We start from the raw sequence: 23,062 nt of genomic DNA, 5'->3' as shown, positions 1-23,062 counted from the left end.
TGGGGAGAGGAGGGTCTGTGGCAGAAAAACCACAGCTGCTGATTTTTGAGATATACACCACACAATTAGAAACACTGGTCTATAAACATCCTTAACAAAGCCCAGCAGGTCTGGGGGGTTTCTTTTCCTCGCTGTCCATTGTGTGCCACTGCCTTTAAAACCCTCAAAAACAAATGCTCTTTCCTTGTTGATTTTATGCTTTGGCACTGAAGTGCACGTTGCCCTGTGAACTTGGTGGTGCTGGAGGTACCAACTCTGCTCATACAAGGCTCTGGGCCTGGGATACTTGGGATGGGACCACGTACCACGTGCTAATCACCCACCCACAGGCAGGAAGGAGTCTGCCACAAATGATCTCCCTTCTTATTTAAATATTAAGATTTCTCAGCTAAGACAGTGGTCTGCGCATTTGCAGACATCCCTCTTCCTTTCTGGGACTGCTCTTGTTGGTGTTTCTGAGCAGATCTAATTACAGACTGTTCTGTTCATTGACAATTTCATATACTCTCCTTTTTTAGGTTAACTTGAATAACTGGCAAGAAGCAGAACTACAAGGGTGGAGTAACAGGCCATGGATTTATGACATGCTGGTATTCAGGGCGAACACAGAAATCTCCTGAACTCTGCTGCTGCTGTCAATTTGATAATGAGAATGTGATTTGAAATAAAAACATCTTGGGTGCCAGTTCACTACAGCAGCTAGTAAAAATAGGCAGAATACCTAGAAATAGAGGACTCTGTGCTCCAAACACATCCAAAGCTTGAATATCATATAGTATCTTACAAAAACAGAGCACGTGGCTGCACTGGGGCTATGGTACCATAAAGGCCACTCAGTGAACCCATGCATGAGCTTTAGCAGAGCGAATGGGGTGCTGTGTGGGTCTAGCTAAGCTCAGGTGAGGGCTCTCATTTCAAGTGCTCTGCAGCTGTTGGATGCTTTCCCGCAGGCCATGCTCCCAAAGTCACCCCAGCACCAACAGTCCAGGGTGTGAGTTGCAAACACCCCTGCGCAAAGCCTGGGTGAGCTCTGTCAGAGCCTGAGGTACCCAAGAGCAGGACTTTTAAACGAATAAAAGCAGCTTTTAAAGCTAGAGCAAAAAAGGGGGCTGCAGGGCGTCGTGCATTTTAAAGAATCTAGCCTTTACAGGAGCTGTTCCCAGTTTCAGGTCAAGCCTGAGGCCTTATTTAATCTACTTTTAAGTGGTACAAGCAGTTGTGATCCCTTTGCCAGAAGGCAGGGCAGTCTCCTTTCACTGCACCTTCCCCTGTTTGCTTCGTTTGCTGTGTGTAATCTTCCACAACACTTACTTGTTGCTGTCCCGGTACTGATAAATATAACAGCCCTGAGGCATCCCACTCTCCTGGTCCAAGGTAAACGAGAGCTTCATCTGCACAGAGGAGAAGGGGTGTGGGACAATGAAAAGAGAGAGAGAGAAAAAAAAAAGCAACATTTTAGGCTTTCAGTCATTACAGCAACTTCAAGCGAGGCTTGTGGGAGAAAGCTTAACTCACCAAGGCTGACACGCAAACACCATGGCCTGGAACATACAGTGGGGTTCCAAACCTCAGGGAAAAGTCACATGCGTTGCAGAAACCTCTTGCTTTTTCCACCCTTTGTTACTATAAAGTGTTCGTGGTTCCTCTGAAATGCACGGGTCGTAACAGCTCACCCCTCCAAACCCACCCACACACACCACCCCTCACCAAAGCGATTGCGGTTCCCCTCAGACACTAAAGAAATGAGTTTCTCCATCGGCAGCTGTAGTTCCCACGAGTCTTTCTCTGAAAACTTTCCCGGTTCCATCTCATTCCTCCAGTGCATTAGAACAGAGGAGAAACCACAGAGGGAAAGGTGACAGATTTTTCCTTCTGTGCAGAGTTATTAAAGAGCTGTTAGAAGGGTTTGCAGTTTGGATCCGCCTCCGGCAGCAGGCTATGATGGGACCTGGAAGCTGCTTTCGTTGCAGCTCCAAGAAGGCATTCGGCAAGGGTTTTCGGATTTCAAACACGGCTCGTTTTATTTAAGGGGGAAAAATTAATCCTCTTTCAACAAGCAGCAGAATGGTTCTGTAGGGAGACTTTTTTGCTGAAAATGTCTTCAGTGATTTTATACACTGAACGGCCTAGAAAACAGCACAGAACTGAGTTCTGCAACAGCCCTACGCATCCAAGCAGCCCTTCATTACCCTGAGGGAGGCTGCTGGCCCCCAGGTCAGTGTCTCACCAGCTCTCACAGCCATGAGGTGTAGCCCCTGGGCTCAGCAAAAGAGCTGCAGACCCTGACCAGGGGCCAGTAGGCTGGGTAAGAAGGGCAGCATCCTTTAGAGGAGGTAGCTGCCAGTCTTCATGCACTTTTTTGGGGTCACAGAGATTACTATCAGCAGGGCTGTTGCCAGTGCTGGATTGTGCAGGACTCTTGAAATGGTCTGGAAAGATCACCACAAGGGCTAAAAGTCAAAGGAGGTTTGTTATGATGAGCCCAACCTTTCTGAACAAGGAAAGGAGGAGAGAGCAGTGTTGAGCCACTGTGTTTGATCACAGACTCCTCTCCTCTGGGCTCCAAGAAAATTGCTAGCTTAAATTAATGACTTCTTCAGGAACGAACACAGAATTAAAACATCTTTCTCCCATAGGCTGTAAAGAAACCCTGCATGATGAATCACTAGATGATGCACTGATTTTCCCTTCCGTAAAGAGTAGCAAAGTCATACGCTGTGCTCTCACTGACCCAACTAAAACTGCATGCCATGAAATCATTGAAAAATTCACCATCTTGAATATTGAGTTAATAACCAAGTACTAGAGTGAGGCCAAATTCAGCTGAGCTCCCTTGACTTCTACACTCCTAGCAGTGTAAGCCATTCTGAAACACAAGCTCATGCAACACCACATAACATGAGTGTCCACAGTACACAGATCACAGTTCATACCACTGTCAGGACAGTGACCTCTTAACACTCTCCACAGCTCCCCTTCCTGCAAGCCTTGACCTTGCACCAGCTTAGCAGATCACTCAGATCCACTCTGGAGACCTGCCCATGGCAGGACTAACAGGGCTGGCTGGGGATGCTTCTTCTGGCCAAGATCCATGAAGCCTGGCTGTGGATCTGGCCTCTCCAGATGCTATGATGGCACACGGCAGCTACCCCATGGGAGCAGGAGGTCAGCAACAAACAAAGGAACCTCCCCAAGGGAGACAAGGGATCACCTTGCTGGCCATATGTGCTCCATAAGCAGAGTACTTCCATGTGAGCTGCCCTGGTTTGGGGAACTGAAGGAAGAACTGGGAACTGCTTAAAGCCATTTTTTCTGGGCCAGGTTTTCCAAAGCTTTACTGCTAGAATATCAGGAAGCACCTCTGAGGCCAAAGGGACAGCAGTTATCTCAGACACAGATCCACCAGATCCTTTTCTTTGTGGAAAAGGCACCGCACCACAGAATCAGTGGAGACGAAGCACAAAAGAAAGTGCAAAATTTGACAAAATTGTGGCTTTGGCGACTTTTAACAATAATTTTGATCAGGACAAACTCAGGAGTGCCTGAACCTCTTGTTTGCAGCTCTCAGCTGTGCAGACTTTGGGGTTGCACTAACTGAGCATCTCTGGTTATAGCTCACCTGGGCTCTGCATCCCCAGCACAGCTTGAGGGTGGAGCCACCTCTGTGTAAGGACACAAGTCCAGGGGGAGGGAAGAAAGGAAGGAGGGAAGGCAAAAGGCTGGGAAGGAAAACAGCCTTGTTTGGACAGGCTGCCAGGGAAAGCCTTGGGGCAGTCAGGTATGGGAAGGTGACCTTTCCACTATCTGGGGGGATGAGGTCCCATGGAACCTGCCAACCCAAAAAGGAAAGATCACAGTTCCCAAAGATAATGGGTTTTCAACTTTCTGTTATTTTAATCTTTCTTTGTCTGCTCATGGTATTCCAGACAAATAAAACACACCCTGCTTGGCAGGCTCAGCCATGTCTGCATCATCCACCAGTGCCAGAAAGGCCTGGATAAGGGGGACTATACATGGCTTGACCATCTGGGTCAATGCTGTCAGGCAAGAGGATGTTGCCATCACCCCCAGTGACAAGAGGACCACACTCAGAGAAAGGTCAGGGTCAGGCTGTCACATAGAGAGATGTGTAACTAAAGGTCTGTCCCAGCAACCAAAGCTCGAGGCAGCCATGCTGTCACTGATTCACAACCCATGCTCTTCTGCAGATCTGCCCTGCTGATGCACCTGTCATGGTCAGCCAGGAGGGGGAAGAGGGGACCTGTGCTTGTCACCAGGAGTCCTTACAAACCCTGAATGAACAGTCAAGCTCTGACTGTGCAGCCACCGCAACGATCTGGCTGCCTTTGCTTGTTTGGTGGCATTTGGCCTCTGCAGGGAGCACAAAACCCTCAGGCAAAACCCATCACGGGGGTGGAAAGAGAGCAGGTAAGGCAGCTAGGGAAGGACTCGCTGTGCAGGAAGCACACTGGGAATGCAGAGACTGTAAGCTTCCTACTGAGCTTAACAAGGTCGTCCATACCCACTCGACATCTTGCAGTTGGGTCCTCTCTGCCGCTGGAGCCTCAGGAGAGCTCCACTGACCAGACTCTGTCACTTCTGCACAGCCCTGCTCACTGCAGAGGCACTCATGCTTCCCAGCAGCTCAGTGTTTTGGAATGTCAGCACAGATTTTTCTTCTCATGCTGAAGCTATGAAGTGGCTGCTGCCACAGACTTCCAAGAACAGAACTCAAGTGTCTTTTCCCAGCTCTCTGCACCCCTACAGCGCTGCTTCTCTCTGGTCCTATCTTCTCCAGTAGATGCCCTTTCCTTTTGCCTTCATTCACTACACACAAAACCTCTGGTTACTTCTGAATTACAGAAGGCTGCCAGGCAAGGCTGGGACAGATGTCAGGAGCTGATCAACCACTTCATCATTCTTTTATCTGACTTCTGCTGCAGCAATGTCACGAGACATCCTGCATACATCCTCCTGCATACACAAAGCCCTACAAAACAAGCAGCCTTTTGCAATCACCCCTCTGGCAGAGCTTTAACTCTTCACCAATTTGACAACACTGCTCCAACACCACATTGCTGCTTTGAAGCTCCTTTTTGTGTGTGTCAGTGTTCCTTGTCAGAAGGAGCTTGCTGTAAAGCCAGTAAACAAACTAATACCACAGCACAGGAAAAGGCACTGCTCCCCAAAATACTGCATTTTATGCCTGCAGGGGCAATGAGGACCAAACTCTCTTAGAGAAATGCAAGCGCAGAGTGACTCCCATCACAAGGGGGGTTCATCAGCTCAAGGGATCTTTGCTATTAAACATATGAAATAATTTCAAGACACTGCTGGGCTTCCCTGGGAGAGGAGGGGGAGAGAAAATTTCCCAGTGCTGAACTGCGGTGTGATTTGGCTTGCACTGCCCCCTTCGGTTGTGTAGCCCTGGAGCTCACATGCTAATAAAGATCCCTTTCCACTTCAATGGCTCTGCACATAAAGAAGCATTCGGCATGGTGTGTGCATGAACTCAATGGGAACGGGAGCTGGAACGCAGCCATGCTGAGAACAGAGTGCTGCCTACCAGGAGAGCCCCATCAATAATTGAGATGTCAGAGGCACAGGGAGGTGTGTGAATAAGAGCTGTCAAAAGGAGTAATTTGGATCTCTTTGGATACAGTGATGGATAGGCTCACTCGTCACCAGACACAACTGCAATACGCCTGAACAGAAGAGGAGCAGAGCACTGAAATTCAAAGGGACTGGGGCAGGTTGTTTGATGGGCAGGATGGTGTTGACTCCATGGATGGGAGTACCTCATTTAAGGCACCAAGCAGGTGTGAGCACACTATCCTGTGACTGGTCAATGGAGCAAGAGAATGTACTCACAGCACACAGAAGCACTCACAGATCCTTGGTGAGGTTTGGTGGCACGTACTGCAAGCTCAAGGTGAAGGTAATGCCACCTCCTTGAGGAAAGCCACCTCAAGAACAGCCATCTCCTGAGCCCACAGCACTGAGGGCTGTGTGCACGTAACACTTGTTTGTACAATTACTCCGCTCTTTGGATTAGTGACATACTCCTGCTCTATTCCTACATCCTTAAATCCAGCAGAGGATGCAGTTGGCTGACAGTGGGACGCTCCTTGTTTCCCCATCTGTCAGACACTGACACACTTCATCTGCACCCAAAGCTCCCACCCCACCCTCAGCAGAGGTGAGCAGACACTAAACCAGTGCACGAACATGAGACACCAGAGAAACAGAAGCAGCAGCTGCCCCTCAGTGCACTGACAGCTCTGTGCTGCCTGAGCCCTCTGGGGACCCCGTGCCCTGCTCAGGCAGAGAGGCCTTGGTGGGGATGTTGGGGAAGCTCCCTACATTTTGGGGCTTCTTCCACCAAGGCTAAAAACCAGATTTTCAGAAAGAGAGAACAATGCTTCACATTGTCATGGACCTCCAGACTTGCCTGGGCGTCAGTGCAGCCAGCAGCCATCCTCATTTTAAAGAATGTTTTAGATCTGCAGCAGTCAGGGGCTCGGTCATGTGATAAAGCCTGGTAGCTCCAACAAGGAGAGAGCATGAGGAGCACTCTTCTGGCTGCTGAAAAGCTGCCAGTCCCTATATTGACCTGATTGGGCAAATTCTGCATGCCCCTTGAGTAAATGGCTTGGCTTGGATCCTCTGTTCCCAGCCTTGGCTCTGAGCAGCAAACCTTCGTCATGAGATGAAAAGTTTTCTCTACACATGCACTGTGTCAGAGAGGTATTATCGGTTCAGCCGAGGAACCAGGTCACAGATTTGAGCTGTCCCAGTTGTAGGGCAATGTAAGGGCAGCCTCAGTTGGAATCGGTCAAGGCAATTCCACTGATGTGGGGGTTATTCAAGCAGAAAGAGTTCACCCAGGGCAAGGAGGCGAGGCAGAATACGAGCCTCCGAGACAAAAAACAGGGAACTGGATCTAAAGATCACACTGAAAACAGTCTCCTGAAAGGCAGGGTTTCTTTTTCACCCTGGGCACTTGTTCAGTTTTAACCCCACTTGCATGGAAGTCCAAAAAGACTGGTATCTGCTCCCTGTTGGAATAAAGGCTCCCCTCTCCAGCAAGCTCTAGAAAGCTTTTTAAGAATAAACTTAGTCATCAAGCAGGTTTTTATGCCTCGCCCAAACTTTGGTTTTGACCCGAAAAAGAAATAGTCCTGAAGTCCTGACACTCACTTTTAAAACCACAAAAAATGAGCCATGCTCCAGTAACGTAATCACAGAGTTTTCTGGCACCTCATCCCTTAAAAATACATCCATCTGCCTCCACGCAGGCCATCAAACTCAATCTTGTTCACAATGGATTTCCCAATTCCTGCGTGCTGGAAGGACTGCAGCAGTGCTGGCTGTGCTGGCTGGATGAGCCCTTACAGAAGCACAGGCTGCTAACCTCACAGCTGTGTTTTCACTTAAAGAAACTGCTCTAGAGACCAAAGCACTTCTTCCATGAGCTTTTCTATTTGTGCTGCAGCTCAAAATTGCTGGAGAAAGACCCTGGGTAGTGGATGAAGAACATGTGGTAAGGACAGGATGGGGGTAATAAAGGACAAACCAAAAGTCCTACAGTGGAAAAAAGAGGAAAGACAAGGAAACTTGCTACCAGCTCAACGAGTCACCTCTCACACTGGGTTGGAGCAGTCCTTTCCTTTTGGCTTTGTAGACAGCAAATGTTTGGCCAATCTCAGCACCTGATTATGGGACTGCTGTTGCTACTGGTTGGAAGCCATGAATTGCTCCTAAACTGGTACAATCACACCTATTGCCTCTTCAGTGAGGCTCCTTCTCCCCATCCCTAAGAGCACAATTTCCAGGTGAAGATTTAAATTCTCTAGGAGGCTCCCTAAAGCTGTCCCTGATGCCCCATGCCCCCAGCACATTAGCCAGCAAACTGTCTCTGCTAACAGGCTACAAGATCTATGCATGTGGCTAAAAACAATGTCAAATCAAACCCCAGTCTAGCCTAGGAGAAGGAGCTGAAACTCATCTGGGGTGTTACTCTGGTCTGAATTCCTCTGCTTACTTTTATTTTAAAATCCTATCATTTACTTAGCTGCTGCCTGCATTATACAGCTGCATAAAACGTGGGGAAAGCCAGTGAATTCCAGACATGGAAGATGGAAGAGAGAAGACAGCTCTTCTCCCTTAAATTAATCTGGAAACCCAAAGGTTCCCAGCCCAGGACCCAAAGCCACAATAAGCTATTACTAAATTATCCCACAGGCTGCAACAGCTCTTGCTCTCCAAACATCAGCCCTGGGATGCAGTGAGGGGGTCTCCCTGTCACAGAAGTGATGTCACCAGCACATATTCCCTGGCACAAAAGAGGGCTGCCCTGTTGATGACTAGTGGCCCCCAAAACCTCTGCTGTGGGTGGTCGGGCAGCACAGCAAAACCAGGAAGAAGTGTGGCTGGATCCTCTGCAAAGACAGGCAGATGCTGTCACCAAAATGGCAAGCTGGCATCTCACCCTTGGCTTTTATTTCACAGCCGCAAGTCAAAGCTGAAGAGCCTTTCTGGAAAGACAGGGCACGAGACAACTTTCACCACTTGGCAAAAATATAAACTGTAAATGAGTTTATTTTTAAGCATTCACACTTGCCTGCATCAGAGGTTTCGGAAGCAATCCACAAAGAATTGGATCCAGATTTATTTAGAAAGAAGAGCTGAATACTTCCGTTCATTTCATAAACTGGATGAGCTCATTCTCTAGATGCACAATTAGGAAACCACAGAACTAAAACACAGATTATACAACTGCAAAGAGTTTAAATTTGTGGATTAAAAATACCCTCTTCAGAAGCTAACAAATTGTGACACTGCACCGCATGCCCTAGACCACTAGGGAACTGTCAGTGAAGTTAGAAGTATTTTCTACACACACACACCAACTTGAAAATAGAAGCAAAACATCCCTAGGAAATGCCACATAAAAAACTGTGACACTAACAAGACACATGCCAAGTTTCACTGCTTGGCTGTTTTATTTTCTGTTACTCAGAGCTTGTCTCCCAGACTCCCTTTAAAGCACTCCCAGCTCTTGCGTGTCTCTCCGTCCCATCCATGCTCTGACAAAAGATGGTTTTGCTCATTTCACCCTGTGCAGTAACAAAACCCTCACAAGCTGGGCTTTGCCAGCCTCAATAGAGACATGAGACTTTGGGCTGCAGAAAAATCGTGCATTTTGAAAACTGATGATGGCTACAGGCTTAGCAGGAAACAGTTAACAGGGGAGGAATTTCATCCTGCCCAGCCCCAATGGTCTCTTCTTTACCTGAGAGATATGGAAATTCACTTGGGAAAACAGGAATTTGGGAGAAGATGATCAAGACTCTAGTAAGAAGGTAGATTACAATCAGGAATTTGAAACAACCCCAGAGATTCCTGGGGAGGTAAGACTGCCCCTTCTCAAACAATTAAGAGTTGATGGCAAGTGAAGTTTCCCTGTCCATGAAGAACTTGGCGGCTGGAGGGCAGCACTCAGATCTCATGTACTTATCAGAGGATTAAAATTCCCTAGGAGAGATCAGAGGCCAACAGTCGGGGGCCAGGGAGCAGCACAGGGACCTCTAACTAGTGTGAACAGGAACAGGCAAGACCAGGGTCTGCTACATGAGAAGAGAGATGGGAAATGGAGCTGCTGACACTACAGTTCCAAAGGCCATAGGCACCTGCAGTTGCTGCAGAGTGTGGAGAAGGAGAGAATGACACCAGCAGCACCCACTGACACCCAGGACTGACACAGATCCTGCATCTCAGAACCTCTGGCTCATCACCAGGGGCTGGCAGAGGAGGAAATAAATCCCTTGCTCTGAAAATCTGGGAGCAAATAGACCAACCAAGTGAGTTAAAGTAACCACATGAAAAAAAGGAAATATTTCTCACCATTAACAAGGAGAGGAACTTTGGGGGTACAGCTGACATAAAACTCCCCCTAAGCTGACCAACGCCAGCAACCAAAGAAAGGGCATTTTTGAGCAGCCATGGCACCTGTAACCCATTGGTCAGTCACAGCCAGGAGCTGAGGGGTCTGTGGGACGAACACTAGCTTTGTCATAGGTTGGGTGGTATGAAGTCTGGATGTATGGCACCTTGATCTGACAGAGAACAACAAAGCCTGATCACAAAGGGATCCCGATGGCATTTCTGTCCCAAAATGGTATGTGAGAGCTTGAAAGAAAAGCAATTGGTGTGTTCCACATTTGCTTTAGATGAAAAGTGACACAACCAAGTAGAAACCCTCTCTAAACTCGCTGCTTGGTATGCTGATTAGAGAGTACTACAAGGTAACAGGTTATTATTCCCAACTGCTATTATTTCAGACACCTGACAGCCATGCCTGAAAACAGGTCTTAACTTACTGACCCCTGGTTTAAGCAGCCTGTAGTTTAACTTCATGCTTGGCCCTGCTATTTTGTGAGAGCCCATGGTCCGTAGAGAACAGCATTGCAGAAGTCAGCAGCTCCCAAAGAGAGGTCAGATCCAGCCCTTGATGGATGCACAGCTCTGCTGAGGCACACAGGACCACAAGGGAAACATGGTGGTGCCCCACAGGCAGTTTCTTTAAGGGGAAACAGATCAAGAACACCAGCAACACTGGATGAAAAGCAAGGGGACAAACAGCCCTTCCAAAGCACCACATGGTCTCTGAGAGCTGCCCCAGCCTCAGACCAGCAACAGAGCAGATGGCAGTGGTGACCTGGAGGAGGATGTGACACTGTGCTGTCTTCAAATGGCTCAAGTCACAGGGAAAGCCAAGGTAAGAGCCGTGGGTGCAGGTGTGTCTGGGGATGTGGCAGGAGGAAGAAAGGTTTGGTGTCTTTTACTCCACCTAACTATAGAACAACTTTCCCTCACCCCACAAGCCCTGGAGGATGCTGATACACATTTTACAAATCAGCCTATTTTGTGTTTTCCCTATGACTATTTTGTGCCTTCCTGTAATGTGTCCAGTCTTTATCACTGCTATTGGGAGGATACAAGGAACTGAGGGCAGATCAAACACAGCAAATCCTATTTTCTTAAGTTTGTTAATGCAAACTGCTTCCCCTGCTAAGCCACTAATGGAGCTGTGAGAATCCAGCAGCCTAGATTAATTCAGCACCCAGGTACTGCCTCATGCCCGGAGGGATTTCCGTAGAGTCGCACTGGAAGACAGATGAAAGCTTGTAATACCCTCCATACAAGAGATAAACCCATTAAAATATGAACAGCCCCTGTGCTGACATGGTAAGAGCTCTGCCAGGTAACAAGAGAGATCACAACAGTATTTCTAGGTTTAGTTATATCTGCAACCCATTAAACTGGGACTATGAAGAGCAGAATATCCTGATCACACCATGCTGATCTCAGTTTGACAGACACACCATTCTCCCCATCCCTTGGGGTGCTGCTGTGAAATACCTGGCAGTCCTGAAGTCCAGGCCTAGTGCTGCTGACTCAAGCTTTGCTTAGTCTCTGGGGACAACCTGGACTTTCTTGCAGCATGTTACAACCTGCCAGGACTGCAGGCAGCTGCGCCATGTCCTTGGCCAAACCTTTTCCCCCGATACTGTTACAGCATGGGGATGGGAAGACATCTCCTGCTGTACACACTCAGCCCGTCACCTGCTGCAGAGCATCTTCTCTGAATGCTGCATGCCATAAAACACCACTCCACATCCCACCATGGCAGTACTGGCTCCCTCCTCCCTGGGCCCAGGTCGGCTGTGTGACTTTCCCTGACTTCACCAAAATCCCATGGCACATTGAAGCACAGTTGCTCAGTGCATGAGTAGGAGACCCAAAGCTTTCCAAAGACATCCCTGACCATTCCCATGGACAGCAAAAGCTGCTGCTGTTAGCACAACTGCCAGGCTCCCTGGGGAAGGGACTGGTGCAGTTGAATTCTTCTGGCAGCAAACTGCTCCCGCTCACATTTTCCTAGCGACTCCAGGCTCCTCTGTCACAGGAAAAGAAGGAAGCAGGAGTGGACAGTGGCCAGGAGACTTGGCCCAGAGAGCACAGACACCTTGGCAGCAGGACAGCCACCCTGCCCTCCAGCTAACCCATGGCCAGCTGTCCTCTGGCTCCAACACAGCTGCGTTTCAGCAGAGAAGCAATTTCTGCATGTAGGCACTTCAGAAAGGGCTCTGGCAAGGTTCACATTGAAAAGGTGTAAGTTCTATAGCATTTTTGTAGGGCCAAATTGATGTCAGAGCCCATGACGCTGCTGTGGATCCCTGGGTTGGAGTGTGGAGGTGGGATCAGGGAATCTTCTTCCAGCACTAATGCACAGCAGGCTGTTACAACCCTCTGTTCTGCACTGTGACTAAACATATGTAAGGGGCTCGACATGGTTTATGTTCAGTAGCTGTGGTTTCCAAGCAGTATTGTATTTCTTTAAAATGAAGATACATAATATTTTAAAACTATTTTTAAAACCAGCCACAAATCTGCAATCTTTTACGTCATCCCTCCTTCCTCCCATCAAGCCCGAAACATAGCACACAGTCAGAGAAGATCAGCAAGCTCATGTGTGAGAACTTGGCTGCAGGGATCTCATGTGTGCATGTGCACACCCACACATAGAGGGAAACTCAAAGCTCTAATTCAGGTACGATCTATGTTTAAGGTTTCAAAGACATCCAGGATATATCCCCCTGTTTAGAGCTATGGGTACCAGCACGCTGTATGTGGAGCAGGAGAATCTAAGAGCTGAACCAAAGCATGAGGTTGTTTATTCAACAATCTGCCTCAGCAAGCATAAGGTTTCCTGCCCCTGGGAGTTCAGCATACAAGCAACCTGATCCTGTATCATCTTAAGACCTCATCACAGCCTTCCCTTGCCAGGACTGCTCCCATCCACTCCTAAAGCAAGTCACAACAGAACTGAATCTCAAATTCCTGTTTTTAACATACCCCTCCACAAGGCAGCATCAGCTGGAGCAGGGAAATCTTACCAAAATCTTTAGAAATTATCCTTAAAAGACATTCTGCAAAGCCCAGCTCCCTAGAAATGCCTGTCTGCTGTGGAGCACAGCAGCTCTTGCAGAGCTCTCTGCGTTTTGCAGTAGTCTTGCATAAATCAGGCTTTCCGGTTTCCCAGCTTGATGGACTTGGGTCTTTGTTGGATTAATTTTGTCCAGTCAGCTCTGGATTAGGAGTTGTCCATATCAAAGCAGTAAGTTTTAAAGGCAGAAACCAATACCATATTTTATAGAGACAGTCAAGTTCTTAAAATTATTTATTCCAACAATATTAAAAGGAGACACACTGCCTTCTCAGTCATTTTTCCATTCGTAGTATTTTTACTTTTTTTTAAACCCATGAGCCTAATCCCTAATTTCTCTATGGAAAAGCTGGAAGGAAAAGATCACAGAGAAGAAGGATCAGCCTGCTAGAACATCCACTGTGCTCGCTCTGCCTTTGGAGAAGTTGCTGGGCTTATGCTTGAGATTATATTTTTAAATACTTTCTGAAAGTAAATAAATAAATAATAATATCTCCAGGCATCGGTATTAGCTTGTGAAGGAGATCCAGACAATGCAGAGGAGGCTAGAAAGGAGCCAGTAAATTCTAAGGGTGTAGAACAGGAGAGGGGATTAAGCCTGGTGATTAAATTAGGCGATGCATGAATACATTCCAATGCACAACATCACTCAAGCACTGGACAAAACATATGGCAACAATGGAGAGTGCTGCCCACGAGGTCACCTTTAATATGATTAGCCATGGACGCCTGAAAGGAGATCTCCCAAGTACCAGCACGGTAACCCTGCTTTGTGCAGCCTGGAGCAGCTCCCTGTGAAAGCCTTTGAGGCTCCCTGAACCCGCACAAACGGCTGCTGTGTGTTCAGGGATGTGCCCAAGTCCATTGAAAGCAGGACACACACAAAAAAAAAGAGCCTTGAGGCCGGGTGAGCGTGCCGAGAGTGGTTTTTGTTCCCCACTCACAGGGCACCGGTGGGAGCAGTCCCCAGGGTGTCCTGCCTGACAGCTGGGTCACCACACGGGCTCTCCTGTTCCGCTTGGACTTTTCAACTCCGCCGTCCCGCATTCACCGGCACAGCTCCTCTCTTTGAAGGGGGAGAAAGCGCCTCATCCATCACTGACACGAAGGCAGTTAATTCACTTCTTTACAACTGGAAAGGCTTTTACTGTGAGCAGGAGGGAGTGCAGGAAGAGTAATGAAATCCAAAAGGGAGCCAAATGATGCTTTCCTCTGCTAGACGCCAGCGCTGGCAGTGCTTGCTGCTGGCACCGTCCGTGGTGGGTGAAAGGAGACTCTTTTGCGGTATGCCATTAGCTGCTTCCAAGGCCCCAGTTCATGTTTACCACAGCCACCGTGTTACTTCACTTGGTATTTTTTTCCAGTCCTGTTGATCGTACTGCAGAACTGACCGAGTCCGTTTGGAAGCCTTTCTCACAGAAAGCAGCAACAAATTGCTTTTTGAAAAGACTATTTTTTTTCCTTCTGTAAACCAAACCTCACGCTGCTTTCCATAAACCCAACCTAAAGCTGAAATCCACACTTAAAACTGAAGAGCAAAGGTCCCTGCTAGGCTTTGCCCACACTGGTGGGCTCAGCTGTGCCACTTGCCCATGGAAATGCCACAAGCCATAGGAGCATCCAGCTGTGCTGCCCAGACTGCACAAGAGGGCATTTCATACCCCAGCATTGCTCTGCAGCCCCAGCAAGTAAAACCCCATCACAACTGCAGCCAGCGGGTTGTCACAGGATCACAGAACATTCTGAGTTGGAAGGGACCCATAAGGATCACCAAGTCCAACTCTTATGTGAATGGCCCACAGGAGGATTGAACACACATTAGCACCATGCTCTGACCAACTGTCCTGTCAACTGTAACGGGAAGAAACACTCCATGACATCAAAGATAATCTCGTGTGAGTCACCCTGCATGACAACCTTGCTGTAATCAGGTGAGCCCTTCAGACTGAACTCTACCCCAGAGGACCTTGGCACACTCAGCTGAGTTCCTCACAAGGTTTCTGCAGGCTTCCAGCATTTCAAATTCCAGGCAATGACTAAACGGGGACACTTGAGGGACAGGCCCAACGGCAACTTCTTTCCCACACTTTGTATCTGCGTGGCTGGGGGTGAAAGTCATGGAGACAGCCCCAGGAGTGACTTGCTCTGGCTACACAGGTCCCAGCAGCTACAAAGGCTCAGTGACAAAGCAGCAACAAACACGGCACAGGACTGCTACCAGCTGAGCTCCTGCTACTGCCAGGAAAAGGAGAGGATCATCTCCTAAAGCCCTTTCCAGTTTTACATTTCTAGCATGCCATAATTGCAGAGCCTTGACACAGCACACGCCAGGCATTGCACTGTCACAGCTGACATTCAATAAGCTGGGAGATTCCTACCATCTCATACCATATAGTCACCTTGGGTCCTTCTAATAGATCTCTTAGACTCTCATGGAATCTGCCAACACTGAAGATCAAGCCAGTTTCTAATGAGACAAGGCAGACCATGCAGCTGCACACTAGTTCTAAAAACATTTGGGGCAACAGGTACATGAAAGAAGGTTTGGGGTTTTTTTTTTTCTGACAAACAAAAAAGCCCTTCTCCAAACCCTTCCCTCTTCCACAATGAAAATTAATGAGGGTAGTGAGAAAAGCCTATGGTGGCACCCATTTCTTGGCCATTCAAGCTCTTTTCAGCAAATCTTCCTCCTCTGTACTGTGTTTTGTACCCATCACTGTGCAAACACTATGACAAAGGCTACTTGTGGCAAAACCACTGATCCTCAGTGCTGGCTCTAAAGCAAGCTACAGACAGTTTCCCTGAAGGGATGACACCCAGGTGATGTTACTTTGCCCAGCTGCTTGGGGGTTGGGGCCAGTCCTCTGTCCCCTGCAGAACTCAGCTGCAGGCGGCAGCTGTGAACTCTAAAGAAGGAAGGTCATCCAGGTCACTCCTGAGGAGTATCCATTTCTCCCTACAAAGTGGGCACACAAGGGCAGGTTTGACACACCTCTGTCTGCTGGATTTCTTCATCCCAAGAAGAATGCACAACATCTTGTTGGTCCTGGCATGTGGAGACCAACTGGCTTCTGTGCTGGGCCTGGCCTGTGGAAACTCAGATACCATACTTCTGTCTGGCACCTCCCAGTGCTCTTGTCTGCTCCAGTCTTTATCTTAGAACTCCTGGGATTCTGAGCAATAGCACTCCTCCACCATGGAGAATCTCAGAGAGTTCAGTACTCTCTTGCACTCTTTCAAGGAAAGACACACCTGTTTGCTATCTCAGCTGGTTGCAACAGCACTGTGTTCATGGTCTTTAAACTGATTTCAAGGAACCTCTAAAAATGCTTGAGAATCTGAAAAGAGATGACCACACTGCAAAAGGGTTTCAAGGTTGGCCCCCTGGGTAAAGGATATTTGTCAGCAGCTCCCCCAGCTCATTTAACCACCTATATGTTGCCCACTGTCTTATTAAAGAAAAAAACCAACTGAACAGCAAGGCAATGCGAGCACAGCATGCACTTTCAGTAATGTTTGAAAATAATAAAAAACAGAGAGCTGAAGTGAGAATTCAAAACCTCAAAGTAATTTCAACCGTACATACACGAGAAGGGAAAAGTTTATACATGATGCAACAGAAAAAATTACTCACTTTATGAAATGCCAAAGCCTGTTTTAGTTCATTTTATCTTCTATACCTGCTAAACACATCAATGACTGAGAAATCATTTAATAAATTGCATTTTTTCAAATCCCATTTTAGCTATGTAAGCATTTTATATCCCAGGATTGTGGGTCACGTTCTACTCTAACATGCTAATCAGAAATAAAGTGCTAGCTGGATCAAGGGGTTTGTTCCTCAGAAAAGCAAGGATAGTCTTGAGATTAAAACAGAGACCTTGAAATTGAGGTGAAACTACAACCCTAAAGTTAATGCAAAACCTCCTGCTGACTCATGGGACTGTGAATTTTTCAGCATTGCCATGAGATACCCAATAAGCAACAGCTCTGCAGCCCCCCAGTTCTGCAGGATCAGACATATCAAACCCATGACAGGGCAGGTTTACTTCAGCTGTCAAGGAAGGCACAAATTAAATTTTGTTGTATTCAGGCTAGGCTGGTTTTTTACAAAAAAAACCAAGCAAGAGTGACCGCTTGGTTAGTCTGTATTTCTGTGACAGAAAGAAGCTTTTCAAGCCCAGTTAAAGGAATTACCCACAAAAACCCCTCCACAGTGATTTTGCATGGCTGTTTTCTTCCAGATGTCTCAAGTTCCTCACACCACTCGAGCCCAACAAACTCTTGAGGCTACGTCCTCACTGCCTCTTGCTTAGTTTTCAAGTGACCACAAATTTAATGGCAGCCCATCATAGATGGGCAATGGACTGTGGCCAGCTTGGCTGGTAACTAATGAGCAGAAATGCAAGGTACCAGCTATCAGATGAGATTCAAAATAGAAATATGTTTCCTTCAGAGGGCAAAGTTTAGTAGTGCTGGCAGGTTTAAGGCGTTGACAATGCAATAACTTCTGAATACACATCTTTGGGGAGAGATGGGTATTTGTGCCTCAAGATGGAAGCAGGAAGATACATGTGGATGGAAGCAATGTGTCTCCCACGAGTGAACGCAGAGCTGCACAAAGAAGGAGCATGCTCAGGGAGGAGGTCTTCCTCCAATCCCAACTATGGAAACAAGTGCAACGTGGACAAACAACCTTATCTGAGATGTCATGCTTCACACTCCCATTTTACGCAATTCCATATTCAGGGGAAATCCATACTCTGAATTATGTTTGTTTGCTTCAACAGCTTCCCTGTTACCACACGAAGATGCAGAAAACGGCGAGATAAATGATCCAGACTACTCAAGACAGATTCAAAGCCACTTGCTTTCAAAATAAACCCAAGAGATTGCTCAACAAAACGTACTCCAAATGAATCACTGCAAACTTTAACAGGACATATCATTTTAGAAGAAGTGAGCTTGTATGTGGAATGTTTAAAGATAAACCCGAAAGTGGACTTCAGCAGGCACTGGTTTCCTCAGATGGGGCAAGATCAGCTCTGTCCTCAGCTCAGCTGCTGGGATCTTGGCTAAGGCTCCTGTACTCTCATTTCAGAGGGCTATGAAAACCACAGGTGCTTTCTGAGCTTCTTTGTACCTTAGCATCCATATGCTACGGATGATAAAAGAGAAAATATCCCAGGACTCAGAAGGAGTCATCATGCCCAGAAACACCTGATAAAATGAGTTGTGGCCATTTTTTCCCTTCTCACTTTGGAATTGAAATGACAAATCACAGAAATGTAATGTCAGAATCTTTCATCTCCTTCCAAACGTTGTCTTTTGTCATTATACAATTAGCCTTTCTTCCATATACTGTTGGGTGAAACTGAAATGGCTCTGACAAAGAGCAGCAGCTCATAGCTACATCTTCACCTATGGCAGATTGATCACATTTGCAGTTACATCAGTCAACACCCAGTGACTCCATCTAAAGAGGATGATGGATTAGCCATGCAGTCAACTATAATTAATACCTGAAAATAAAACCTTTGTCAAGTCTTTGTTCAAATACGTGATAAACAGAATCTGGAACAACAAGAGACTTTCTGATGACGTCTGTTCATCACCAGGGAAGAAAAACACCATCCAGTGGAGGGCAAGACTCTCAGAGCAAGGATTGTTTCCTCAGCAGAAAATGTAAAATAAGAATTCCTCCCAGCCTTCACCCCACATGCACCTCTACACAAACACGTGTTTTCCTGGGTTTTATCGGTCTTGCTATCAGAGCCACTGAAAAACCAGTTTGTTTCTGCTTCATTAAGAACCAGTTTTTCCATCCTGAACCTTTTTCAATATAGCAAACAGAAGCCACTACTCTCCCTACCAACCTCAAAAATACCAGCAAGCAGCTTGCTCAGCTGGATCAAGCACTGTATCCTCTGTTCACCTGAGCTATCAGTGTCACATTTGGGACACATTCCACCACACTAAGCCAACACAGATGCCCTCTCTTTCCTCTAGACATGCTATTTGGCACTGTCTGAGGTCCCTATGAGCAGATGACACCAGGCTGTCTATCACAAAGCAAGGGCAGGATCCATCTGTGAGCAGCTAATCCAGGGAACCAAGAGATATGTACTTCATGTGTAAATTTGGAGTGCTTGCAAACACCTTCGACCTTGCTTGCAGGTCAGCATGCAATGACTGCCAGCTCACCCCCCTTCTACAGTGGCTGATCACCAACTGGATACAATCAACAGAAAAAGCCAAGCAATTTGGAAGTGTAATGATGTACTGCCCACTGCAACTCTGTCCCAGGCAAGAGAGACATCCATGGGACAGCAGCCCACCGGCTCGGTCCTGGCACACACAGGCAAAGCCCAAGAACCGAAAAGAATGGGGAGAGAGGCTACTTGTGAAACACACTGATTGCTTCTGCACTGCAGAGATGTGCTGGCCACAGTTCAGCCCTCCTTGCTTCTCTGCTCTGAATTGTGAGATGTATCTGCTGGGGAACCAGGGAAAAACCCCTGTCCTTAACTGGGCCAGCAACACACACCAGAAACAAAGAAGCACCGGTTCTTATTCAATAGCTGTCAGTAATAAACATGAGATGAAGAGAATGGTCAGCATTGGCCCAAGGCACTGGATTTGAGTTGGGAATCAGATAAAGTCCTGCCAGGTCTGGCACCAACACACTGTGTGAGCTCGGGCAACTGCTTCACCTCTTCATACCATTCCCATTGTCTGGAAGGATGGAGCCGGCCTTCCCTCTCATACTTGCTCTGAGGCTAGCAGGTGAAAGAACAACTAACACTTCTGCTGTATCAAACAGCATCTCAAAATTAAAGCATAAGGCCTGTTTTTTACAGAGAAGTTTCTCAGCTTGCACGTCTGTGGTAGATTTAATAAAACTCAAGGGTTAAGTTGTGTTTGTTTAGAAGAAAACCACTTGTACATCACCGGAGGACTTGAATATCCGGGCTAGTGGCTGGAATACTTACTCCAGGAAGAACAAAGTCATAACCCACTCTTGCATTACTGATGGTAAATTAATGCCAGAGCACCACTGTGTGGGGAGCTCCTTCCTGGCTGTGTTTGCCCAGACATCTGGCTGCAGTGGCTCCCAGCACAATGCTCCACAGCCGAGCCCTGTGCTCCAAGTGTCCAACTCCCCCCTCCTGCCGGAGCCAGCTCGGCCACTTCACCACCTGCTCCTGCTGGGACACAGCTGCTCGGCTCTAAAAGAACGATCGGGGAACGGCAGGACATGTGCGAGGACATCAATCCTACTCACACCCCTGGGAAGACTTCATTAAAATCCCAGGGCAGAAGACTAAATTCAGAGAGTTTTCCACTCAGAATCCTAATTTAATCAAAATATTTTAAAACCTCCTGGCAATGCAAACATCTCCATGCAAGCAGAGAAATGCTCAGCTAACACACATCCCCTCCACAGCATGATCCCACAACACCTCCATCCCATGTGGATCCTCGGTGTGTGTGCAAACTTCCCGACCTAAGCCATAGCTGCTCCTGACCACAGTGGTGACGTCTCATATTTTCCTGCCAAGCACCGTGTTCCTCTGTGGTACTGCAGGAAAGACATGCTGAAAATCCTCCCTACTTTGCTGACACACCTTTGCACATGCATTTTGGGTATGCCTGCAGGGAAGAGCAGTATTGCCCAGGAGGAAGCTGCAGCCTCAGATGCTCGTTTTGATGTATTAACTGGGGCTATGCAAAATAAAATCCCCAGAGGAAATTATCTCTAAGTACATCCAACATTCCCCCAGCTGCCTTATGTATCACACAGTATAAGCAACTGTCCATAATGATTGCATAGCACCTGCTGTCCCCATTCTGGGTTTGTGATCTCTCTTTAACCAGACATCAAAGAGAAGGAGCAGACAATGGTGGAATTGTGATAGGAAGTGAATAATGAAAGTTCCTTGTCAGTCTGAGTTTCCATTTATCTCACAGTTCTGTACATACTGCCTGCCCTGCCTCTGCTGTCATGTTCATGCACTGTAGCTGTAACAGCCTCTTTGGGGAGGTATCATAGCAGTTTTCAGGCTTTTATAGATGGGCCTTTTGGATTTTCTCTTGGGCCAAAGCCAAGTACTCAGCCAGATACCTACACCTCAACCTACCATGATGGAACCAAGTTTGAGATTAATTTGGTACCAATGTCACAGGCCATGCAATGAGCACCACACCTTTCTTTTTGAGACTGACCAAGAGATGCAGCCCTGCACCAGTCAGGGGCTGGAGCAAAGCCATTTACTCCTCCCTTGAACAGTCCACGCACTCAGTGTCCAGGGGTAGCACATACAGCAGCCTTGGACAGAAAAACTAAGGATCACTCAAGAAAGTAGTCAAGCTAGGATGACCTTTCTGCCCCAACAGCATTTTAAGACATACATTCAGATCATGCTATTAGAGGAAACACCTCAGACTGAGGTCTGTGCAACAGGACTATTATAGTCCTTTGCTGTCCCATCTAAACACTTCCTCCAACCCTAAGTCTTCCATTTGTATACTAATTAACTGTATTTTGCACACAATGACTGTTTAACCAGGGTAGAAATATTTATTACTTTCATGTAGCAAGAATAAAAGACCTGAATGCTTATTATACAGATATGAGGCAGGAAATATGACAAAACAATTTCCCATAATTATTTCCAGCAGTTGCTCATATTGGAAAATTTTAATAATGAGAGTAATTAATTTGTGGTTCTTGAGATTTACAATTAAACAGCATTAGCAAGGACAACTGCCTAAAAATACATGTTTCTGTCCTATCCCATTAGCCACAACCAAATATGAAATTTCCCAACATACAGTGTCACATCCTGCACATGCAGTGTCCTTCCTCCTCCTCACTTTCCATGTGTGAGTGGCTTGAGACAACTTCTCAAAGCCGTTTGCAGACTTCGTTTTGAGGGCTTCAAAACCTATACAGAGCTGGTTACTAAATCCTGTATGTCATATACCTGGGTGGTTTGGAGCTGGCATTCTGCACACAGCCTGGTGTTTGGGACCTTTGTGCTTCTTTCCTATGTTTTCTGAAGCTCTATTAAATGTTCTCTTACTTCAGCAGTACCACCAGTCTTAAACAAACAAAGCTATTCTCAAAGATCACTGATTTCCTTATCCTCAGCAGCCATGGGACAAGACCATAGGTCTCCAGTGTGCTACAGAGCTACAACAATACAATTTTTACTACCTCTAAGTTATTCAGAACAATACAGAGCCACAGGGACCAGCAACCCTTGCTGACATGGCAAGACAGTGGCATGATACACAGGCTGGGAGCAAGCAGAAGTGAGACCATTTCACTACCAATTCAACCCTTAAATAACATTCCCATCTTTGTCATTTTTGTCCTTTTTTTCCTTCCCTTTTCACACACACCTGCAAAGCTGAATGTCTGTTTTGCAGAAAACAAGGAGAGAAGCTATTCTAGCAAACAATTCAGTGCCATTAACTGGTACAATGCAAATGCACTTTGGGTTGCTCTCACAAGGAACTTTGGTCAATGCTGATGTTTTGAGCACCCAGGTGTAAGTGTGCTGGCAAAGGTAGAATCACCGGCACAACAAAAGGAAATGCTTGGCTCACAGACAGTTGTCATAGACAGATCAGCATCCCGGGATATTCTCATTTTAAATAGGCACAGAAATCCTTTTTAACCTGTCTTCCCGTAGGCATCTGTCTTCGTGATTCATGTCTAAACTGCTGAGGCCAAAAAGAGAACCATTTATCAGCACGTCTCCTCTAGGCAGGCTGGAGCTAAGGAGCTTTTCTGCAAACTTGATGGTTTTTGTTGAAAGCAAGTTTCTATCTGATTCTCTGGCTAGTGTTTCTAAAAGCTGTGGGCTGGGGAAGTGATCCAGCTTCAAAGTAACCTGGCCAGGAAAAAAAAAAGGAAAGCTGTGGGTTGTGCTCACTCTGCTTTTTAAACCAGGTCAGATCTCTGCTCCAGTTTATAGACTGGGTGCACCAGGAGCTGTGAGAGGACAGCACAGGGGTGGCATTTCATGGTCCTGTGTAGGA

General features: G+C 46.9%; 1 protein-coding gene across 3 annotated transcripts in view; it reads right to left on the bottom strand.

The window, feature by feature from the left end:
- The window catches only part of DIS3L2 (DIS3 like 3'-5' exoribonuclease 2), a 184,582-nt gene that overhangs the window by 36,071 nt on the left and 125,449 nt on the right, over positions 1 to 23,062 (bottom strand). For all 3 annotated transcript variants that reach the window (XM_032119458.1, XM_032119459.1, XM_032119460.1), the window contains exon 15: positions 1,312 to 1,391. In XM_032119458.1, the coding sequence (XP_031975349.1) occupies positions 1,312 to 1,391 (80 nt within the window). The remainder of the gene's footprint in view (positions 1 to 1,311; positions 1,392 to 23,062) is intronic.

The sequence above is a fragment of the Corvus moneduloides genome, chromosome 10 (assembly GCF_009650955.1).
Source record: "Corvus moneduloides isolate bCorMon1 chromosome 10, bCorMon1.pri, whole genome shotgun sequence".
NCBI lineage: Eukaryota > Metazoa > Chordata > Aves > Passeriformes > Corvidae > Corvus > Corvus moneduloides.
This window is presented reverse-complemented; position numbering and strand designations above follow the sequence as displayed.